The sequence below is a fragment of the Callospermophilus lateralis genome, chromosome 11 (genome assembly GCF_048772815.1).
Source record: "Callospermophilus lateralis isolate mCalLat2 chromosome 11, mCalLat2.hap1, whole genome shotgun sequence".
Classification (NCBI taxonomy): domain Eukaryota; kingdom Metazoa; phylum Chordata; class Mammalia; order Rodentia; family Sciuridae; genus Callospermophilus; species Callospermophilus lateralis.
This window is the reverse complement of record NC_135315.1, coordinates 61,081,173-61,100,365: the sequence shown is the minus strand read 5'-3', so window position 1 is coordinate 61,100,365 and position 19,193 is coordinate 61,081,173. Positions and strand designations below refer to the sequence as shown.

The following is a 19,193-nucleotide window of genomic DNA, read 5'->3' as shown; positions in this document are numbered from 1 at the left end:
AGTGGAAACAACCCAAATGTCCATCAACTAATGAGCGAATAAATAAACTGTGGCATACACTTAAAATGACAATTCGGTCAGCGAAATGAATAAAATTATCCCGCTCCTGACACCAAAAAGGGGAGGGGAGTAGCTGGGCACGATGGCACATGCCTGTCATCCCAGAGACTTGGGAGGCTGAGTCAGGAGGATTTCGAGTTCAAAGCCAGCCTCAGCAAGGGCAAGGTGCTGAGCAACTCAGTGAGACCTTGTGTCTAAATAAAATGCAAAATAGGGCTGGGGATGTGGCTCAGTGGTTGAGTGTTCCTGAGTTCAATTCCCAGTACCAACAAAGGGGTGGGGGGGACTGGAATGAAGTTCCGACACAAGCTACAACTTGGATTTTATGCTAAAACATTATGCTAAGTAAAAGAAAGCACACATGAAGGCCACATATTATATGATTTCACTTACATGAAATGTCCCGAATAGGTAAATCCAGGAAGATAGAATGTAGATTTCCAGGGGATGGGGAATAGGAAGAATAGGGAGTGATGTCTAATAAACACAGAATTTCTTTTTGGAGCAATGAAAATGTTTTGGAGCTAGATAGAAGTAATAATTATACGATTTAAATGCACTAAATGTCATGAATTGAACAGGTCGATACAGGTAAATGACTCGGGTGGGGTACAGAGGATTGAACCCAGAGTCACTCTACCACTGAGCTACACCCTAGTCCTTTGTATTTATTAAAAAAATATTATTGGTGCCTTATATTATACCTAATGGTGGGATTTATTGTTAAATATTCATAGATGTACACAACGTAGCCATATCATTTGGTCAATATCCTTCCCCAAACATTTTTTTAAAAATTTTTTTCAGTTGTAGTTGGACACAATACCTTTATTTTATTTATTTTTATGTGCTGCTGAGGATCGAACCCAGGGCCTTGCACGTGCTAGGCAAGAGCTCTACCGCTGAGCCACAACCCTAGCCCCAATTTTTTATTTCTTATTTGGAGACAGGGTCTCTTGCTAAGTTGCTGAGGCTGGCCTTGAATTTGTGATCCTCCTGCCTCAGCTTCCCAAGTCACTAGGGTTACGGTAGTTCTGGAGGTTAAAACCACAGCACCTGCTTCTGCTCAGTGCTGAGGAGGGCCTTGTGGTAGAGGGCATTGTGATGGCAGGAGCACGTGAGAGAGCAATCCCCTGTGAGGCAAGACGCCAGGGAGCAGCTCAGGGCAGGCTCACTCGCTCTCTAACCACCCATTCTCATGAGAACTGACTGCACAAGACCAGCATTAATCCCTTTTGAGAGCAGTGCCCCCAATCATCTTAGTACTTTGCACTAGATCCCACCTCTTTGATCATGTTTATAGTCATTCTTCGGAATTCTTTGTCTGATATTTCATCTACTTCAATATCCTTGGGGCCAGTTGCTGGTGAATTATGAATGTTAGGAGGCGTTGTATTACCCTGATTTTCTACATTTCTTGTATTCCTCTGTTGGGTTTTTATGCATCTGTTGGGACGGATTTCTCTTCTACTCCTGTGTGGGGGCCTTTTTAGGGCAGAACTCCATCTTACCAAGGTGTCCTAGTGTGATCTAGATTGAGACCCCCTCACAACCTTTGTGTTAATCTTCTGTTTTTTGTTTTTGGTTTGGGGTTTTTTGGTCTGTGAGCGGAACCCGAGGCCCCCCAAAAGTTTGAGTGTCATTAATTTGTGTGTGCAGCGAGGTGCACTGTCTTTTGGCTGAGTTTGGTTCATCGGCAGAGTCTCTACCCTGTGAACCTGTGTCCTTGTAGGTTCCCAGCACTTCACAGAAGAGGGGAAACAAACAATAGCAACAACTGATGCAAAAATAAAATAAAAATACAGCATTCAATACCAAGTTCCCACTATGACATCTACAACATTGATTATCACCAAAAACAAAACAAAACAAAACAAAACAAAAAACCCAGGAATGGCGGGTAGAGTCCACCTCTTAAAAGTTCCACCAACTGAACACCACCACACTAAGGACCAAGCCTCCAACACATGAAGCTTTGGGAGACTAATCACACCTGAACCATGTCAGGGACAAAGTCACACGTGGCTAGAGGCTGAGAGAACCACAATGAGGGTGTACCCATCACCTTGATGATCCTGTAGGACCCCTGGATCACAGTGCACCTGAAGCCTCCCCTATTATCAGACTTCTCTGTATTTCTGCACTTTGTTCTTAGAGCTCATTTGAAAGTGGTTTTTAAAAAATCACTTGTTAACAGATACCTTCATGATTGCAAAGGTTCTGCTCGAAATTTCTCCCTCCAGGGCAGCATCTCCTCCTTAAGGCTACCCTCCTTGGGCTCCCTGAATCATACCATTCAAGCATCTGTGCAGAGCTTCACCTGACTGGCTTGCTCCATCTGCTTCTGAACTGTGAGCACTTGGGCTGCCTCTGTGGGAGACAGACCCAGGACCTTCCCCGTCTTGTTCTTTTCTGCATGCTCTGTGGCCAACAGCACCCAGCTCAGCCAGTGTGACCGGCCTAAGGGCCAGGGAAGAACTTCCAAAGCCCTGATGCTGGGGGGCATGGAGCTACATCTCAGAGCTGGGAGAGGCGAGTCCTGGGCAGCAAGGGCAAAAGGAATAATATCACAGGTATCCAGAACATCCTTCTTAGGTGTGTTCTTCCAAATAAATACCCTCCCTGGGCTGGCTGGGAAAGCCGCTCTCCTCTTCCCTTCTCTATGTCTTGCTGACCTCCAGCACCTGGTCCTCATTTTATCTCCACCAGAAAACTGCCACCACCTGTTCTCCTCTACACGCATAACTTTCTCTGACTTTGTAGCCTTCAACTCTTCCAGGAATGTAGTACATTATAGAGCCATCCCCTCCTACCCACAGGGTATACATCCAAAGACTCCCAGAGGAAGACCCCCAGAGGGGGCCTGAAACCACCGTTCATTGGTCATTGCTCTATATATTCTATGTTTTTTTCATATACACACTCTTAATGTGTTTTCTATCTTAGCTAAGCACTGAGTCCTACTGTGGCTATAACTTTTGCAGTATGAGGTGTGGCAGCAAAACTAGTAAGAATTTATTTTTTCTCCACGATTCATGGATGCAAAATTATTTTTTTTATATTTTTAAATTTATATATATATATATATATATATATATATATATATATATGACAGAAGAATGCATCACAATTCTTACTACACATATGAGCATAATTTTTCATATCTCTGGTTGTATATAAAGTATGTTGACACCAATTCATGTCTTCATACATGTACTTTGGATGATGATGTCCATCACATTCCATCATCATTGCTAACCCCCTGCCCCCTCCCTCCCCTCCCACCCCTCTGCCCTATCTAGAGTTCATCTATTTCTCTCATGCTCCCCCTCCCTACCCCACTATGAGTCAGCGTCTTTATATCAGAGAAAACATTCGGCATTTGGTTTCCTGGAATTGGCTAACTTCACTTAGCATTATCTTCTCTAACTCCATCCATTTACTAGCAAATGCCATGATTTTATTCTCTTTTATTGCTGAGTGATATTCCATTGTGTATATATGCCACATTTTTTTAATCCATTCATCCACTGAAGAGCATCTAGGTTGGTTTCACAGTTTAGCTATTGTGAATTGTGCTGCTATAAACATTGATGTGGCTGTGACCTAGATAAAGGAAAGGGATAGCTGGGTCAAATTGTGGTTCCATTCCCGATTTTCCCAGAAATATCCATACTGCTTTCCATATTGGCTGCACCAATTTGCAGTCCCACCAGCAACGTATGAGTGTACCTTTTCCCTCACATCCTCGTCAATACTTATTGTTGTTTGTCTTCATAATAGCTGCCATTCTGACTGGAGTGAGATGAAATCTTAGTTTTGATTTGCATTTCTCTAATTGCTAGAGATGATGAACATTTTTTCATATATTTTTTGATTGATTGTATATCCTCTTCTGAGAAGTGTCTGTTCAGGTCCTTGGCCCATTTATTGATTAGGTTATTTTTATTTATTTATTTCTTTTGTGCTTAGCTTTTTGAGTTCTTTATATACCCTAGAGATTAGTGCTCTATCTGATGTGTGAGGGGTAAAGATTTTCTCCCAAGATGTAGGTTCTCTATTCACCTCACAGATAGTTTCTTTTGCTGAGAAGAAACTTTTTAGTTTGAGTCCATCCCATTTATTGATTCTTGATTTTAATTCTTGAGCCAAAGGAGTCTTATTAGGGAAGTTGGGGCCTAATCCCACATGATGGAGATTAGGGCCTACTTTTTCTTTTATTAGATGAGGGTCTCTGGTTTTATTCCTAGGTCAGCAAAATAGCAGGATATAAAATAAACACTCATAAATCAAATGCATTTCTGTATATCAGTGCCAAATCCTCTGAAAGGGAAACGAGGAAAACTACCCCATTTACAATAGCCTCAAGTAAATAAATAAATAAATAAACAGATACATAAATAAACAAATAAAATAATTGGGAAAACTTAATGAAAGAAGTGAAAGATGTATATAATGAAAATTACAGAACCCTAAAGAAAGAAATCAAAGAAGACCTTAGAAGATGGAAAGATCTCCCTTGCTCTTGGATAGGCAGAATTAATATTATCAAAATGACCATACTACCAAAAGCACTATACAGATTTAATGCAATTCCAATCAAAATCCCAATGACATTCCTCATAGAAATAGAAAAAGCAATCATAAAATTCATCTGGAAAAATAAGAGACCTTGTAAAGAATCCTTAGCAGAAGAGTGAAGCAGGTGGCATTGCTATACCAGACCTTAAACTGTGCTCCAGAGCAACAGTAACAAAAACAGCATAGTATTGGCACCAAAACAGACTGGTAGACCAATGGTGCAGAATAGAGGACACAGAGACTAACCCACAAAATCACAATTATCTTATATTAGACAAAGGTGCCAAAAGCATGCACGGGGGAAAAGATAACCTCTTCAACAAATGGTGCTGGGAAAACTGGAAATCCATAAACAACAAAATGAAATTAAACCCCTATCTCTCACCATGCACAAAACTCAACTCAAAATAGATCAAGGACCTAGGAATAAAACCAGAGACCCTGCAAGATTAATTTTCTGAAGATCTTATCAATTTCAGTGCTAGATTTTTTTTTTTCCTTATTGAGAACTTTCACTTAAAAGGAGCACATTATGGCTTCTCTTTGGCATGTACAAATTGCCAGCATCACTACTTTTTTTTTAATATTTATTTTTTAGTTTTCGGCGGACACAACATCTTTGTTTGTATGTGGTGCTGAGGATCGAACCTGGGCCACACGCATGCCAGGCGAGCGCACTACCGCTTGAGCCACATCCCCAGCCCAGCATCACTACTCTTGTGCTTTGGGGCCATCATTAAATAAAATAAGGGTCACTCCAACACAAGCACAGTAATACCATGACAGTTGGTAAGGTAACCGAGACAGCTACTAAGCAACAAATGGGTGAGTGTCATGGAAATGCTGGATGAAAAATGCATCACCTTTTGGGCAAGATGGAACGGGACAGCCTGAGATTTTGTCACACTTCTGAAATTACATACAAATTTAAAACTTACAAATTATTTATTTATGGAACCACCCACTTAATATTATCAGATCACAGGTGACTGAAACTATGGAAAATGAAACCTCAGATGAGGGGGGAGTCCATCGTAGTTTGCAACAAATTTTCATATCCATTGTCCCCTGGATCCTTGTAACAGCTTTGAGAAGTGAGTGGCACTGACACCCACATTATGTATTTGAGGAAATTTAAGCCCAGGGAGTTAGTTAACTAATTTGTCTCAGGCACAGGCATGGCCTGCAAATTGGGTTTCCAACCACCACAACCAAGCAATTACAGCAATAAAGAAAGTGGAATGATTTTTTTTTTTTTTTTGGTTTCCCAGTGCATATAAAAGTTATGTTTACACTATTAGGTGAACAATAGTATTATATCTAAAAAAACCAATGTATATGCCTTAATTTAAAACACTTTATTGCTGAAAAATGCCAATGATCATTTGGGTTTCAGCAAGTCCTAATCATTTGCTGTTGGAGGGTGCTAGGGTTTGGATACTGAATGTCTCCCTAAGGCCCATGTTTTAAGTATGGTCCCTAGGATGCTGCTCTTGGTGAGGCCTGGTGAGAGGTCCTTAGGTCATTGGGGATGTGTCCTAGGAGGGGATTGTGGGATCCAGATTCCTTCCAAAGTCCTCGTCTTTGTTCCCTGGGCTTGCAATATATGAGGATTTGATCTACCACCCATTGCCACCATGCCGCAGGCCAAAAGTAATGGGCCAATTAATCATAGACTCCAAAACTGTGAGCCAAAATCAACCCTTTTTTCTTTATAAGTTGGTTATCTCAAGTATTTTGTAATAGTGGTGGAAAACTAACGCAAAGGGTCTTGCCTAGATGTTGGTGGCTATTGACTGACAGATAAGGTGGTGGTGGTAGCTGAAGCCTGGGGTGTCTGTGAAAGTTCCTTAAAGTAAGACAACAGTGAAATTTGCCATGTCTGTTGACTCTTTCTTTCACGAAAGATTTCTCCTTAGCATGTGATGCTGTTGGACAATATTTCACCCACAGTAGAGCTTCTTTCAGAATTGGAGTCGATCCTCTCAGACTCTGTTGCTGCTTTATCAATTAAGTCTGTGTAACATTCCAGATCCTCTGTGGTCATTTCAACAATGTCCACGGCATCTGCATCAGGGGGGGACTCCATCTCATGAAACCACTTTGTTTGCTCATCTATAAGAAAAACTCCCTGTCAATTAAACTTTCACCATGAGATGGTAGCAGTTTAGTCACATCTTCAGACCCCACTTCTAAAATCCCAGTTTTGCCACTCCCCCCCACATCTGAGTTCTTCTTCCACTGAAGTCCTGAACCCCTCAAGTCATCCATGACGCTTGGAATTGACTTCTTCCAAATTCCTGTTACTGTTGATATTTTCGACTTCTTCCCATGAGTCACAAATGCCCTTAATGTCATCTAGGATGGTGAGTCCTTTGAGGTTTAATTGATTTTTCTCAGATCCATCAGAGGAGTTACTATCAACGGCAGCTAGAGCTTCATGAAATACTATTTAAATAAAAATTGCACATCAAAAGTACTCCTAGAACCATGAGCTGCAGAATGGATGTTGTGTTTGTAGGCATGAAGGCAGGATTAATCTTGTGCCTCTCCCTCCGCGCTCTTGGGTAACCAAGGGTGATGTCAGTCAATCATATTATGGAAAGGGTCTATTTCTTTTCTGAGCTGCAATTTTCAAGCGTGAGATTAACTAAAATACTCAGTAAACCGGGATGCACACCGATGTCCCTTCATCTGGGCTTTGTGGGGGGGCAGAGTGTCAAGCAAGCATTCCCTTGGGGCCCAGGATGGTCACAGTGGTAAGGGAGCATTGGCTTCAACTCAGGTCACCAGCTGCATCAGCCCCTACCAAGGAGTCAGCCTATCCTTTGAAGCCAGGCGTTGACTTCTCCCCGGCACGAGAAGGTGGCATCTTCTTCTAACCTGAGGCTGTTCCATCTCCATTGGCAATCTGATGTTCAGAGCAGCCTCTTCCACCAGCTGTGTGAGCTGGATCCTCCGCATAACTGGCTGCAGCTTCTCCATCAGCACCTGGCACTTCTCCTGGGCCCTGGGTGTCATGGAGACAGCTCTTCTCCTTAAACCCCAGGAAGGGTTTGCCTGCTTCTAGCTTCTCTACTGCAGCTTTCTTGCCCTCTCAGCTTCACAGAATCGAAGAGTCGTGGGTCAGCCCTTGGTATGCAGTGGTTGGCTTGATCTTCTACCCAGACCTCTCATCCTTTCTCCATATCAGCAACAGCCTGATCCACTCCTTGTTCGTGTGGTCCCTGGAGTGGCCCGCTTGATTTTCTTCAAGAGTTTTTCCTTGGTGTTCACGACTTGGCTGGCAGCTTGGCACAAGAGGCCTTGCTTTCACCCTAGTTCATGCCCTCCTTGCAGAGCTTAACTATTTCTAGTTTTCGATTTAAAGTGAGAGATGCACAGGGCTTCCTTTTACTTGAACACCTAGAGGCCATGGAGGGTTATTAACTGGTCTCATTTCACTTCTGTGTCAGGAATAGAGAGAGGGAGAGAGAGACGGGGAATGTCTGGCTGGTGGAGCAGACAGAATACATAATATTTATCCATTAAGTTCGCCATCTTATCGGCACAGTGATGGTGCCCCAGTTACAAGAGCCACATCAGAGACCCTGATCTCAGATCGCTGTCAGAGGGACGATCACGATGAGAAAGTTTAAGATATTTCAATAATCACCAAAATGTGACACAAAGTGAGCACACCTGCTGTTGGAAAAATGGTGCCCTTAGACTTACTTGCTCAACACATGTTGCCAAACAACTTCATTTGGTAAACAACAACAACAATAACAACAAAACCACTTTTCCTAGGAAGTGCAATAAACCAAGGTATGTCTACACAGAGCAGAGCCAGGGCCAGAAACCAGAATCACCAATGGCCATCACGAGGCCACTTGGGATTTAGTATTCAATCACTTCATAATTAATTTCAGTCACTGCTGCTGCTAACCACTACCACAACCACAGGACTACTTCCACTACCACCAACCATTACAATCACCATTACCATTTCCACCATCACCACCACCACCACCTCTACCACCTCCAACCACCATCACCACCACCACCACCACCTCTACCACCTCCAACCACCATCACCACCACCACCACCTCTACCACCTCCATAACCACCACCACCTTCACCACCACCTCTACCACCTCCAACCACCATCACCACCACCACCACCACTACCACCTCCAACCACCATCACCACCACCACCACCTCTACCACCTCCATAACCACCACCACCATCACCACCACCACCACCTCTACCACCTCCATAACCACCACCACCATCACCACCTCTACCACCTCCATAACCACCACCACCATCACCACCACCTCTACCACCTCCAACCACCATCACCACCACCACCACCACTACCACCTCCAACCACCATCACCACCACCACCACCTCTACCACCTCCATAACCACCACCACCACTACCACTACCACCTCCAACCACCATCACCACCACCACCACCACCACTACCACCTCCAACCACCATCACCACCACCACCACCTCTACCACCTCCAACCACCATCACCACCACCACCACCTCTACCACCTCCATAACCACCACCACCACTACCACTACCACCTCCAACCACCATCACCACCACCACCACCACCACTACCACCTCCAACCACCATCACCACCACCACCACCTCTACCACCTCCAACCACCATCACCACCACCACCACCTCTACCACCTCCATAACCACCACCACCACTACCACTACCACCTCCAACCACCATCACCACCACCACCACCACCACTACCACCTCCAACCACCATCACCACCACCACCACCTCTACCACCTCCAACCACCACCACCATCACCACCACCTCTACCACCTCCATAACCACCACCACCATCACCACCACCACCACCATCTCCAACCACCTCCAACCACTTCAACCACTCCTACTGATACCCCTACTAACATGGATCCAATGGCACCAGCAGAGTCCTCTCCCATGCAGGCCCCTTTGATAGGACACCTCACCCTAGGAGGTAGATGGTGACTTCATCTTACAGATCAAGACCCACCTTACACCAAATCCCAGAAAACTGGAGAGGATATGGCAGATCCCCCATGCCCCAGCCTCTTAGACCAGGGATTATGGAAGAGAAGAAGGAGCACTCGTTTTTCTTGGGAAAATGTCAGAGCTCTGGGATACCATCTGGGGAACTCTGGGGGTGAGGAGGTGGAGCCCACCTCTCCCAACCCTAAATGAGGGGCAGTGAAGCATGGTTCACGGGTGTCACCTCCTTACCCAGGGGGAGAATCTCGAAGGTCAGCGTCACAAATATCCTAAAGAGGAGCTTCCTCCTGTCAGGCAGGCCTCCTAGGAAAATCCCAGCCTCCCAAAGACTCAGCTTCTTCAACTGCACATGAGGTTGGTCTTTTCTGGGGGCCGTTTGGTGGATGGGGTACGGGGAAGGGCCTGCCCCTGTGCCTGCATAGTAGGGACCCTGCTGTCATTATAATCTGCAGATGGGGTCAAATCACCTGTCTCTTATAGAGGAAGAGAAAGGGCTTATGAACTAGGGTTTTCCTGGGGAACTCATTAAAAATGAAGAGTCCCCAGGCCCTCATAGTCCTCCCTGCCTTAGGATTCTGACCCAGCAGCTCTTGGGTGCAGCTAGATTCTATTATCCAGACAGTGGGCAGCAGGCCCCAGGGACACACGCTCAACCTAGGTTCCCATCCCGAGCAGCCACTCTGAGAGCCTGGCTCCCACAAGTTCTCTCACCCATATGCCCACGGCTACATTCAGGGCAAAGTAGACAGCGATAATAACGATGTCAGTCACGCTCAGTTGTGGTCCGGGAGCCTGGAGGTCGCTGGTGGAGTTGTCAGCCATCATTCTGTAGCAGGTGCCAGCTCCGAGCCTGAGTGACTAAGGACAAAGCAGGTTGGAAAGGGCTTTCTGACCAAGAATGAATTGATCATTAAACCAAAGGAAGACAGTGGCATCTCCAGCCCACAACGTCGCTGCGTGCAGAGCGACTGCTTCCAAGGGCACTTCTGTCTCTTTTGCCCCCCTCCTAGGGGGCCAATCCCAGAGTGCAGGAGTGGGGACGAGGAGTGGAGCAGCAGGAGGGGCTTCCTGAAACTCAGAGGGAGTTGGGGGAGAAGAAAGGGAGCTGAGTGGATCTAAAGGAAATCTAAAGGAAATCTCTCTGGGATCTAATACTCCCAGAGAGCAAGGGCCATTGCCTAACAGATGGTTTGGGCTATATTTAATTTGTGTAAGAACCATGGGGAGTTGTTCCCTCTGGGGACATCACTGTGATGGACAGTTATCAGAAAGAGTGCACTGAGGCGCGCTAGGAATGGTGGCTCCTGCATCATGCTTCACTTTCAGCAATAATGGCCCGGTCTCAGAAGTGTCCCCATGTCAGACAATAAGTCCTGTTGTCAACATTTCAGCTCTTTTCCTGGCCCAGTGAGACAGGCTTGAGCCTTTCCATCTGATCATTCATTTGGCACCCTATGACCAACAGGGCGGGGCACCCACTATTTATCAAACCCTGAGGACTTTGCTTCACTTTTCTGTACTGTGTCCCCCCATGCCATGCTCAAGGCCACAACACAGCATAGGTGACATCTCATCCTAGATAAGGAAACAGAGGCCAGGAGACTGGGTCATCTGAGTCATCTGTCATGACCTAGCCATTCAAAGGGGTAGAGCTGGATTCAGCTGCAGATCTGGCTCCAAGTCTCCAAGTGGTGACAATGACAGCTCTGGTTCCATTTGCACTCTATCAGGGCTCCCTGCTGAATCTTCATTTTTAATGAGTTCCCCAGGAAAACCCTAGTTCGTAATTCCTTTCTCTTCCTCCATGCTTAAATTCGTGTCTGGGGCTGGCTGGCCATATCACACCTCTGTGTAGCGACAGACTTTGCTCGTGGCTTTGCAAAGTATTTGGAGTTTAACCAGACACGGACACGCAGTACTTCCAGAAGTGTTAATGAGTGAGAGGCTGTTGCCGGGAACACCCTGGCCTGAAAATCCAACTGTGCCGTTACTTGGCAACACTGAGGGGGGAGTAAAGGTTAATCCTTCCCATGTAGGACCAGAAATGGGAGTGGGGAATGAGTCACTACTGATAGTAAATCTCAGGCAGGCTCCGCTCACCCTTCCCTAGCTTGCCTTCAACCAATGAGTTTCAGATGAGGTTGACTTCCAAGCGATTGCTTCAAATGTCGTGTAAATCAAAAGCTCAATTTGCAATGGTCTGAAGGACCCAGCTGGGTCATACACAGATTTATTAAATCTGTCTCATTAAGATGAAGTGCCTGAACCAATAGCATTTCATCTGCTTTCCTTGTTGGGTCTCAGAAGGAAATAAGCCACTTACCGATAATTGTACTGTCTTCCAATCAAAAGTCCTATGGACAGGAAGCTGATTCTGCCCTGAAGTACAGGGACAGGAAGAGGATGGCAGAGGAAGACCTGGCCACATCTGCAGGGGAGAAATGCTACCCCCACCCCTGAGCCCAGCCACATGCATATGCTCTCACTCCAGGAGACTGGGTATGATCGCACTGGGGACCCAGCCCTGCTGATTGACTTGGGCCCCCAAAAGATGAAGATTCTCTTAGCCAAGAAACCATTCGTATCACATGTTTTAGTCTGTTTTCTGTTGCTATAACTAAACACAGGCTGAGTAATTTTTAAAGAATAAAAGTTTACTTAAGCACACAGTTCTGGAGGCCGGGAAGCCCAAAGTCAAAGGTCTGTATCTGGTGACTTCCTTCTTGTGGTGTGGACTCTGCAGAATCTGGAGGCAGTGCAGGGTCCCACATGGTGTCAGGGGTGCATTCAAGAGTCAGTGCTACATTCTACTGTAAAATAAATAAATAAAGTTAAAAAAATGAGTCAGTGCTAGACCCACCTTTAGAACAGCCCCACATTATGACCTAATTACCTCTGAAAAGTCCCACATGGTCCCAATATTACCATATAGCTTTGAGAAATTAAGCTTCTGAAACTTTCAAACCAAAGCACCATGCCACTTTAAGTTGCATATATCCCAAGAGAAAAATCCCCTGGACTTGGGGAGAGCCTTCTCCCTGGACAGGAAGTGGGGTATGCAGAGCTGATGGGGCCAGAGAGGATGGTTGTAAAACAAAAAAAAAAAATGGTTTGTCCCTTGGTGGGTACAGAGCAGTAAACAAAAGCAGGAGATAAAAGAACCAAGAGAGGTTTATGACTTGCAGCAAGTAAGGAGTGTCCCAAAGTAGTGTCTCCCCAAACACCAGAGATAAGGGGTTTTATTGGGGCAATTTATGCATATTCATACTGGGGAGACTTTGTCATCCCATGTAGAAACTGGTACGTTCCTGAGCAGGCTTCGTTTCCGATCATGCTTCTTCAAACATTGCGTGTTCAAATATGGTGGACAGGGATGCCCCCAGGGCAGAACATTTAGCATTATAAAAATATTATATGACAAGCAAAATTTATTCCAGATTGCTTGGAAGAGGGACTGGGAAGCCTTGGCTGGTTTCACCCATTCCTTGTGGTCTTTTCTGGAAGGAAGAAACAACTTGAAGAGATGTTGGCAGTTAGCAGCGTATGCTCCCATAAACACAGGTGCTTCACCCTGTGAGTTCCTGTCTAGCAGATAAGAGTTGAAATTATTCTTATCTTTTGTAGGGGAAGGAATGTGTACAGGCTTATCTTCTCTGTTAAGTGCTCAGAATTGACAGAGGCATGACCAGCAAACCATGAGGATGAGCTGGAAAGAGATGAGAAGGTCACATATTAAGGAAGTCAGAGCGGGTGAACTGAGCCCCCAGGTCCTCTCCTAGGTCTGGTTACCAATCCAGTTCCAGCTTATCTGTTGCCCTGATTTTGGGATAAAAACACAAGACTTTTCATTCATTCCTGATAATTACCACCTGCCTATCTGTCCTGTAGAAAGATACAAGAGTTCTGGGCTACAAGTGCAAAGATGCTCAGGGCAGCAGAAAATGGGAAATATCCTTCATGACCACCTAGAGCAGGTTGAGGGGATAATGGAAATTCCACGCTACAGAATACAACGACCATTAAAAAACGTGAGGTGGGGGGGCTAGGGTTGTGGCTCCGTGGTAGAGAACTTGCCTAGCATGCGTGAAGCACTGGATTCGATCCTCAGCACACATTTAAACAAACAAACAAACAAACAAACAAACAAATAAATAAATAAAATAAAGATGTTGTGTCCATCTACAACTAAAAAAATATTTTAAAAAGTGAGGTGGCTCTATGTGATGACACAGAAGATGATACATTGGCAAGTGAAAAAAGTGAATTGTAGAAATAGAGACTTATGGTTTGCATGTGAGGTGTCCCACAAAAGCTTATATGTGAGTGTGATAGTAAAAGCAAATGTGACTCCATTTTGTTTTGTGACTCCATCCTGTAAAACAACCATGCCCAGTAGAAGGGTCATGACTGGGGCAAGATGTTCTTTTCCTTTTGCTATATTAACCTTTAAGAACATGGAACTAGGGTAATGGGGCTCTGTTTCTGTAACTGGGGTAACTGGGCTAACTGTGATTGCTTAGGCTTCCTTCCGCTTGACTGCACTGTCCTGCTTCTGTAACCTGGCTTGCTTGCATTGTCTAGACCCCCGAACATCCCTTTTGCGGTTTTCAGGCTTATAAGGAGCGCCCTTGCAATTGTTCGGGGCTGATCAGGGGAACAGCTTTATGTTCTGGTCAGTCGCCACTGGTGTGCTTCAATAAAGACTTGATTCGATTATACGTGAGTGGTCTGGAAGTCAGTTTATGAAACCTTGGGACGAAGCTTTAACTGTAACATGAGACAATGCAAGAAAATTTAGAAGTGAAATAATTGGGTTATGAGAGTCTTAACCTAATTAGTATGTTAATGCACTTGAGTGGATGAATAGGGTGGTCACAGGTAGGGTGGCTGGAGGAGGTGGGCCTCGGGGGTGTGCCTTTGGAGTATGTATTTTGTCCCTAGTGAGCAGAGCTGGTGTTCTCTCTCTGTTTCCCGATTGTCGTGTCCTGAGTTGCTTTTCTCCCACACACCCTTCCACCATGATGTTCTGCATCATCTCGGGCCCAGAGCAATGGAGTTATCCATCTATGGACTGAGACTTCTGAAACCATGAGTGCCAAGTAAACTTTTCCTCTAAAATTGTTCTTCTCAGGTCTTTTGGCCACAGTGGTGAAAATGCTGACTAAAAATATATAGGTAGGTAGGTAGATAGATATATCCTCTCAGTATATAGAAAACGAAGAGTCTGAATGGCTGAAATGTTCAGAAGAATATACACTGAGCTGCTAAGGAAAGGTAATGGGATTTAAGGAGTGAGATTAAGGGGGAATCATCACTTTCTGTGCTTCTGTGCAGTTCAAGATTTTTGTAAGGCCTTAGCCTTGGTCATGGCTCTGATGGGCAGACCAGACTGCAACAGTGCCCCCCAATCCTTCCTAGGCTCACCCCATGTGCCATTTTGGACATAGAGAACCTCTGAGGAGAGCCAGGCTGAGAGCTTGGTGAAGGGCAGTGGGAAGTCTTTATCTCACATGTCCAACCCGAGACAATTAACATTTTCTGAATGCCTACCTGCCACCTTTACCTGGTACCTAGATCTGCATGGGTTCCTTCTCTTCCCGCCATCCCTTCTCTTCTATTTCTCTGATCCATGGCTGAACTCAGGATCCTCACATCCAGTTCCCATCTGACAGCTCTCTGAGAACCTCTCAGGCTCAAGGACCTAGCCCTCATCATCCCTCCATCCAAACCTCCTCATCCCAAAGGTTGGTGGGATTGGTGGATTCCAGCAGCCAGCTCAGGCCCTTTATCGTCTTTGTGGCTGCTGATGCTTACTGAGTGATCACCATGTAACCGGACACTGTCCATCCTTAACGCTCTCAACTCTTTGATGGATGGAAAATCTGAGATTCAGAGAAATTGAGGACCTTGATCCAGGCCACACAGCAACTCAGAGGCAGAGAAGAGCTTTGAACCCCAATTGTCTAGCTGAGTCCACTTCCTGGTATGGCCCACTAACAAAGGCAGTCTTCTTGATTGTGCTTGAAAGGACACGCGCAGAGTCCACGCAAAGCCCAAAGACCACACTACACACTGTAATCTCACACAAGAGATTTATTGTCAGTAGCCCGAGGCAAATGACAAGGCTGTCCCTCTGGGGAGAGCGGCAGCGTGTGGGCACTCACTGAGCACCTTTAGAGCATGCAAGAGGAATTCCATAAGCTGCTTAGGAGTGGCGTCATAAACTGGGGTGGGGTTGATCGTTTAGCAGGCACGGGTTTTTATGGGAAGTTAAGCAACTTTGCCTCAGAATCCAAACTTTGGAGCCTCTAGATAAAATGACTCCCGACCTAAAATGGCAAATCTGATGCCATTTTTGATCTAAAGCCAAGAGTGCTATCTAAATATTTCTTGAATCTCACTTAGATTTTGTAATGATTAATCTGAATTTTCAATTTGATGGGATTAAGAGATGCCTAAAATTAAGAGGTTTCTGGGTGCATCAGTGAGGGTGTGTCTAGGAAGGATTGGCGTGTGGGATGACAAACTCAAGTGTGGACAGCACTATCCCATAGGTTGGAGGCTTGGATGGAGTAAAGTTGGAAGAACAAGGAGGCAGCAGTAGATGTCACTTGATTCTTCTTGAATAGGTTCTTTGCCATGTGATCACCTGAGATCCTCAGACGCCAGCTCCTTCACTTTTCCAAAGCGGATTTGCCCAGCGACTCTCCAGAGAGTTTGGTCCCAGACGGGGGCTGCATCATGGATCCCTCTGGTTCTGAGCCTTCAGCTTCTGGGACAGCTCAGCCATCGATTCCTCCAGCTCTCCAGCCTATAAAATATCCAGCTTCTGGTTGGGTAAATTAATCTAATAAATCCCCCTTTTTTATAATCATATGTACATATGTATCCTGTTGGTTCTGTCCCTGTGGAGAACCCTGACTAATATAGATCTTGAGGTCTGACTGGTCTCTCTTCCTGTCTAACACTTGTCAATTCACCCACCACATACAGGATGCTCTGACAACCTAAAAACCTAATCCTTGATATGAACCAAATGCATCAATTTTGTTTATGTTTTCAAAGAATCAAGTGTGTTGGTTTTCTCTTTTGGTATTCTATTTCCTTTCTTTATTGCTTGCTTTTTACATCTACTCTAATCTTTAATATTTCCTTCTTTTGGCTTAAATTGGGACATAGTTTGCTGTTCTTTTTCTGGTCCTTTAGGTGTTGATTTGAAATCTTCCTTTTTACGTTAGGTGCTATTGATTGATTGATTGTGGTGCTGGGGACTGAAATCAGGGCCTTGTGCATGCAAGGCCAGCACTCTACCAACTGAGCTATATCCCCAGCCCTGCACCATTGTATTTTGAAAGTTCTAGCTTAGCGTTTGCCTTGAATCTCAGAGGAGACTTTGGAGTTGAAGTTTTGAGCAATGCTGGAAAAACTAAGACTTGGGGGATTCTTGAGATGGACTGAATGCATCTCCAAGTGAGATGGACACGAGTCTTTGAGAATCAATGTAGAATGCTACAATTTGGATCTGTAATGTCCGTCCCCCAAGGGCCCACATGTTAAATTCTTGGTTGTGTTGAAAACCTTTAAGAGATAGGATCTAGTGGGAGGTTTTAGGTCATGGAGAGAATGTCTTTGAAGAGTCTTGTGGGATGACAGTCTCTTCCTTTTTCTTTTTTTTTCTTTTTGCTGTCCAGCTGTCATGAAGTGAGCAGCTTGCTCCAACATGTGCTCCCCAGGATGATTCTCTGCCTCACCCCAGGCCAAAAGCAACAGGCCTCCCAACCATGGATTGAAACCTCTAAAACCTAGGCCCAAACCAACCTTTCCTCTCTAAATTGGTCATTTCAGGCGTTTTGTTACACAGTGGAAAGCAGATTAACACAGGTATTTAAAATTTAAAATCTCCCATTCTGCATTGCTTCATTATATTGCACAACCAAAGGGAAAAAAAGAGAAGGCTCAAAGTACTAAAATTAGAAGGGAAAGCAGAGACATTACAATTGATTTTATGGAAAGAGAAAGGATTATGGAGAACTTGATGAACAATTTATGCCATTAAAATTGGATAACTCAGAGAAAATGTACGGATCCCCAGGTACACACAAACCACCAAGACTAACTGAGGAAGAAACAAAGTTTGAATCAACATATACAAGTAAGGAGATTGACTCACTAACCAAAAACTCTGATAAAGAAAATCCCAGAACCAGGTGGTTTCATTGGTGATTTTTAAGATCTATTTCAAGAATTAACACCAATTCTTCACTAATTTCTCCAAGAATGGAGAACTCATTCCAAGGGCAGCATTATCCTTTCAACCTATTTGTGTCTTGGGAGCTAAACCAAAGCTAAGGAGGTATTGATTGTCCCTATTTTTTTTAAATCCTCTCTTTTGCTTACCTCTGCCCTAATCTTTAATATTCTCTTCCTTCTGCTAGCTTTGGATTTAGTCTGTTCTTTATTTCTTTAAGGTGTATAATTAGGTTATTGATTCGACATACTTTTCTTCTTTAATGTAGCCATTTTCAGCTACAAATTTCCTTCTGAATGGTGTTTTTTGCTATATCACAAAACTTTTTTGTTTCATTTTTATTTATCTCAAAGTACTTTTAACCTATTTTCCAGTTTCTTCTTTGATCCACTGATTTTTTTTTTTAAAGAGAGAGTGAGAGAGAGAATTTTTTAATATTTATTTTTTAGTTATCGGCGGACACAACATCTTTCTTTGTACGTGGTGCTGAGAATCGAACCCGGGCCGCACGCATGCCAGGCGAGCGCACTACCACTTGAGCCACATCCCCAGCCCCGATCCACTTAATTTTTTAAAAAATTTTTTGTGGTACTGGGAATTGTACCCAGGGCCTCTACCACCTAGCTACATCCCCATTCCTTTATTACTTGGAGTCAGGGTTTCAATAAGTTGCCTGGGTAGCCCTTGAACCTGTGATCCTCCTACCTCAGGCTCCCAAGTAGCTGGATTACAGGTGTGTACCACCATGCCTGGCCAGGGTATGTTTTTAAAATTTCAATGTATTGGTGAATTTTCCAGATTTTCTTCTGTTCCTGATTTCTATTTTATTCCATTATGATCAGGAAAGATATATTGTATATTTTAATCTTTTAAAATTTACTGAGATCTACTATTTTGTTCAACATATTGTTTGTACTAGAGAATGTTCTACGGGCACCTGAGATGAATATGTATTGTTATTGTTGAGTGGATTATTTTACAATGTGTCCATTAGGCCTAATTGGTTTATAGTGTTCAACTACTCTTATATATTTTTTGTCTAGTTCTATTAAAAGTGGATGTTGACACTTGTAATCCCAGCTGCTCGGGAGGCTGAGGCAGGAGGATTGCGAGTTCAAAGCCAGCCTCAGCAAAAGCAAGGTGCTAAGCAACTTGGTGAAACCCTGTCTCTAAATAAATACAAAATAGGGTTGGGGATGTGGCTCAGTGGTTGAGAGCTCCTAAGTTCAATCCCCTCCCCTCAAAAAAGTGGATGTTGAATTATGT

At 44.3% G+C, this 19,193-nt stretch overlaps 1 protein-coding gene across 3 annotated transcripts in view; it reads right to left on the bottom strand.

Annotated features, from left to right (window-relative positions):
- Slc5a10 (solute carrier family 5 member 10) overlaps window positions 1-10,504 on the bottom strand; it is a 65,362-nt gene extending 54,858 nt beyond the window's left edge. For 2 of the 3 annotated variants that reach the window (XM_076869871.1, XM_076869870.1), the window contains exon 1: window positions 10,391-10,501. In XM_076869871.1, the coding sequence (XP_076725986.1) occupies window positions 10,391-10,501 (111 nt within the window). Of the gene's footprint in view, window positions 1-10,390 lie in introns of all 3 variants that reach the window. The other variant, XM_076869869.1, reaches the window with a different exon arrangement.
- Window positions 10,505-19,193: the final 8,689 nt, after the last annotated feature.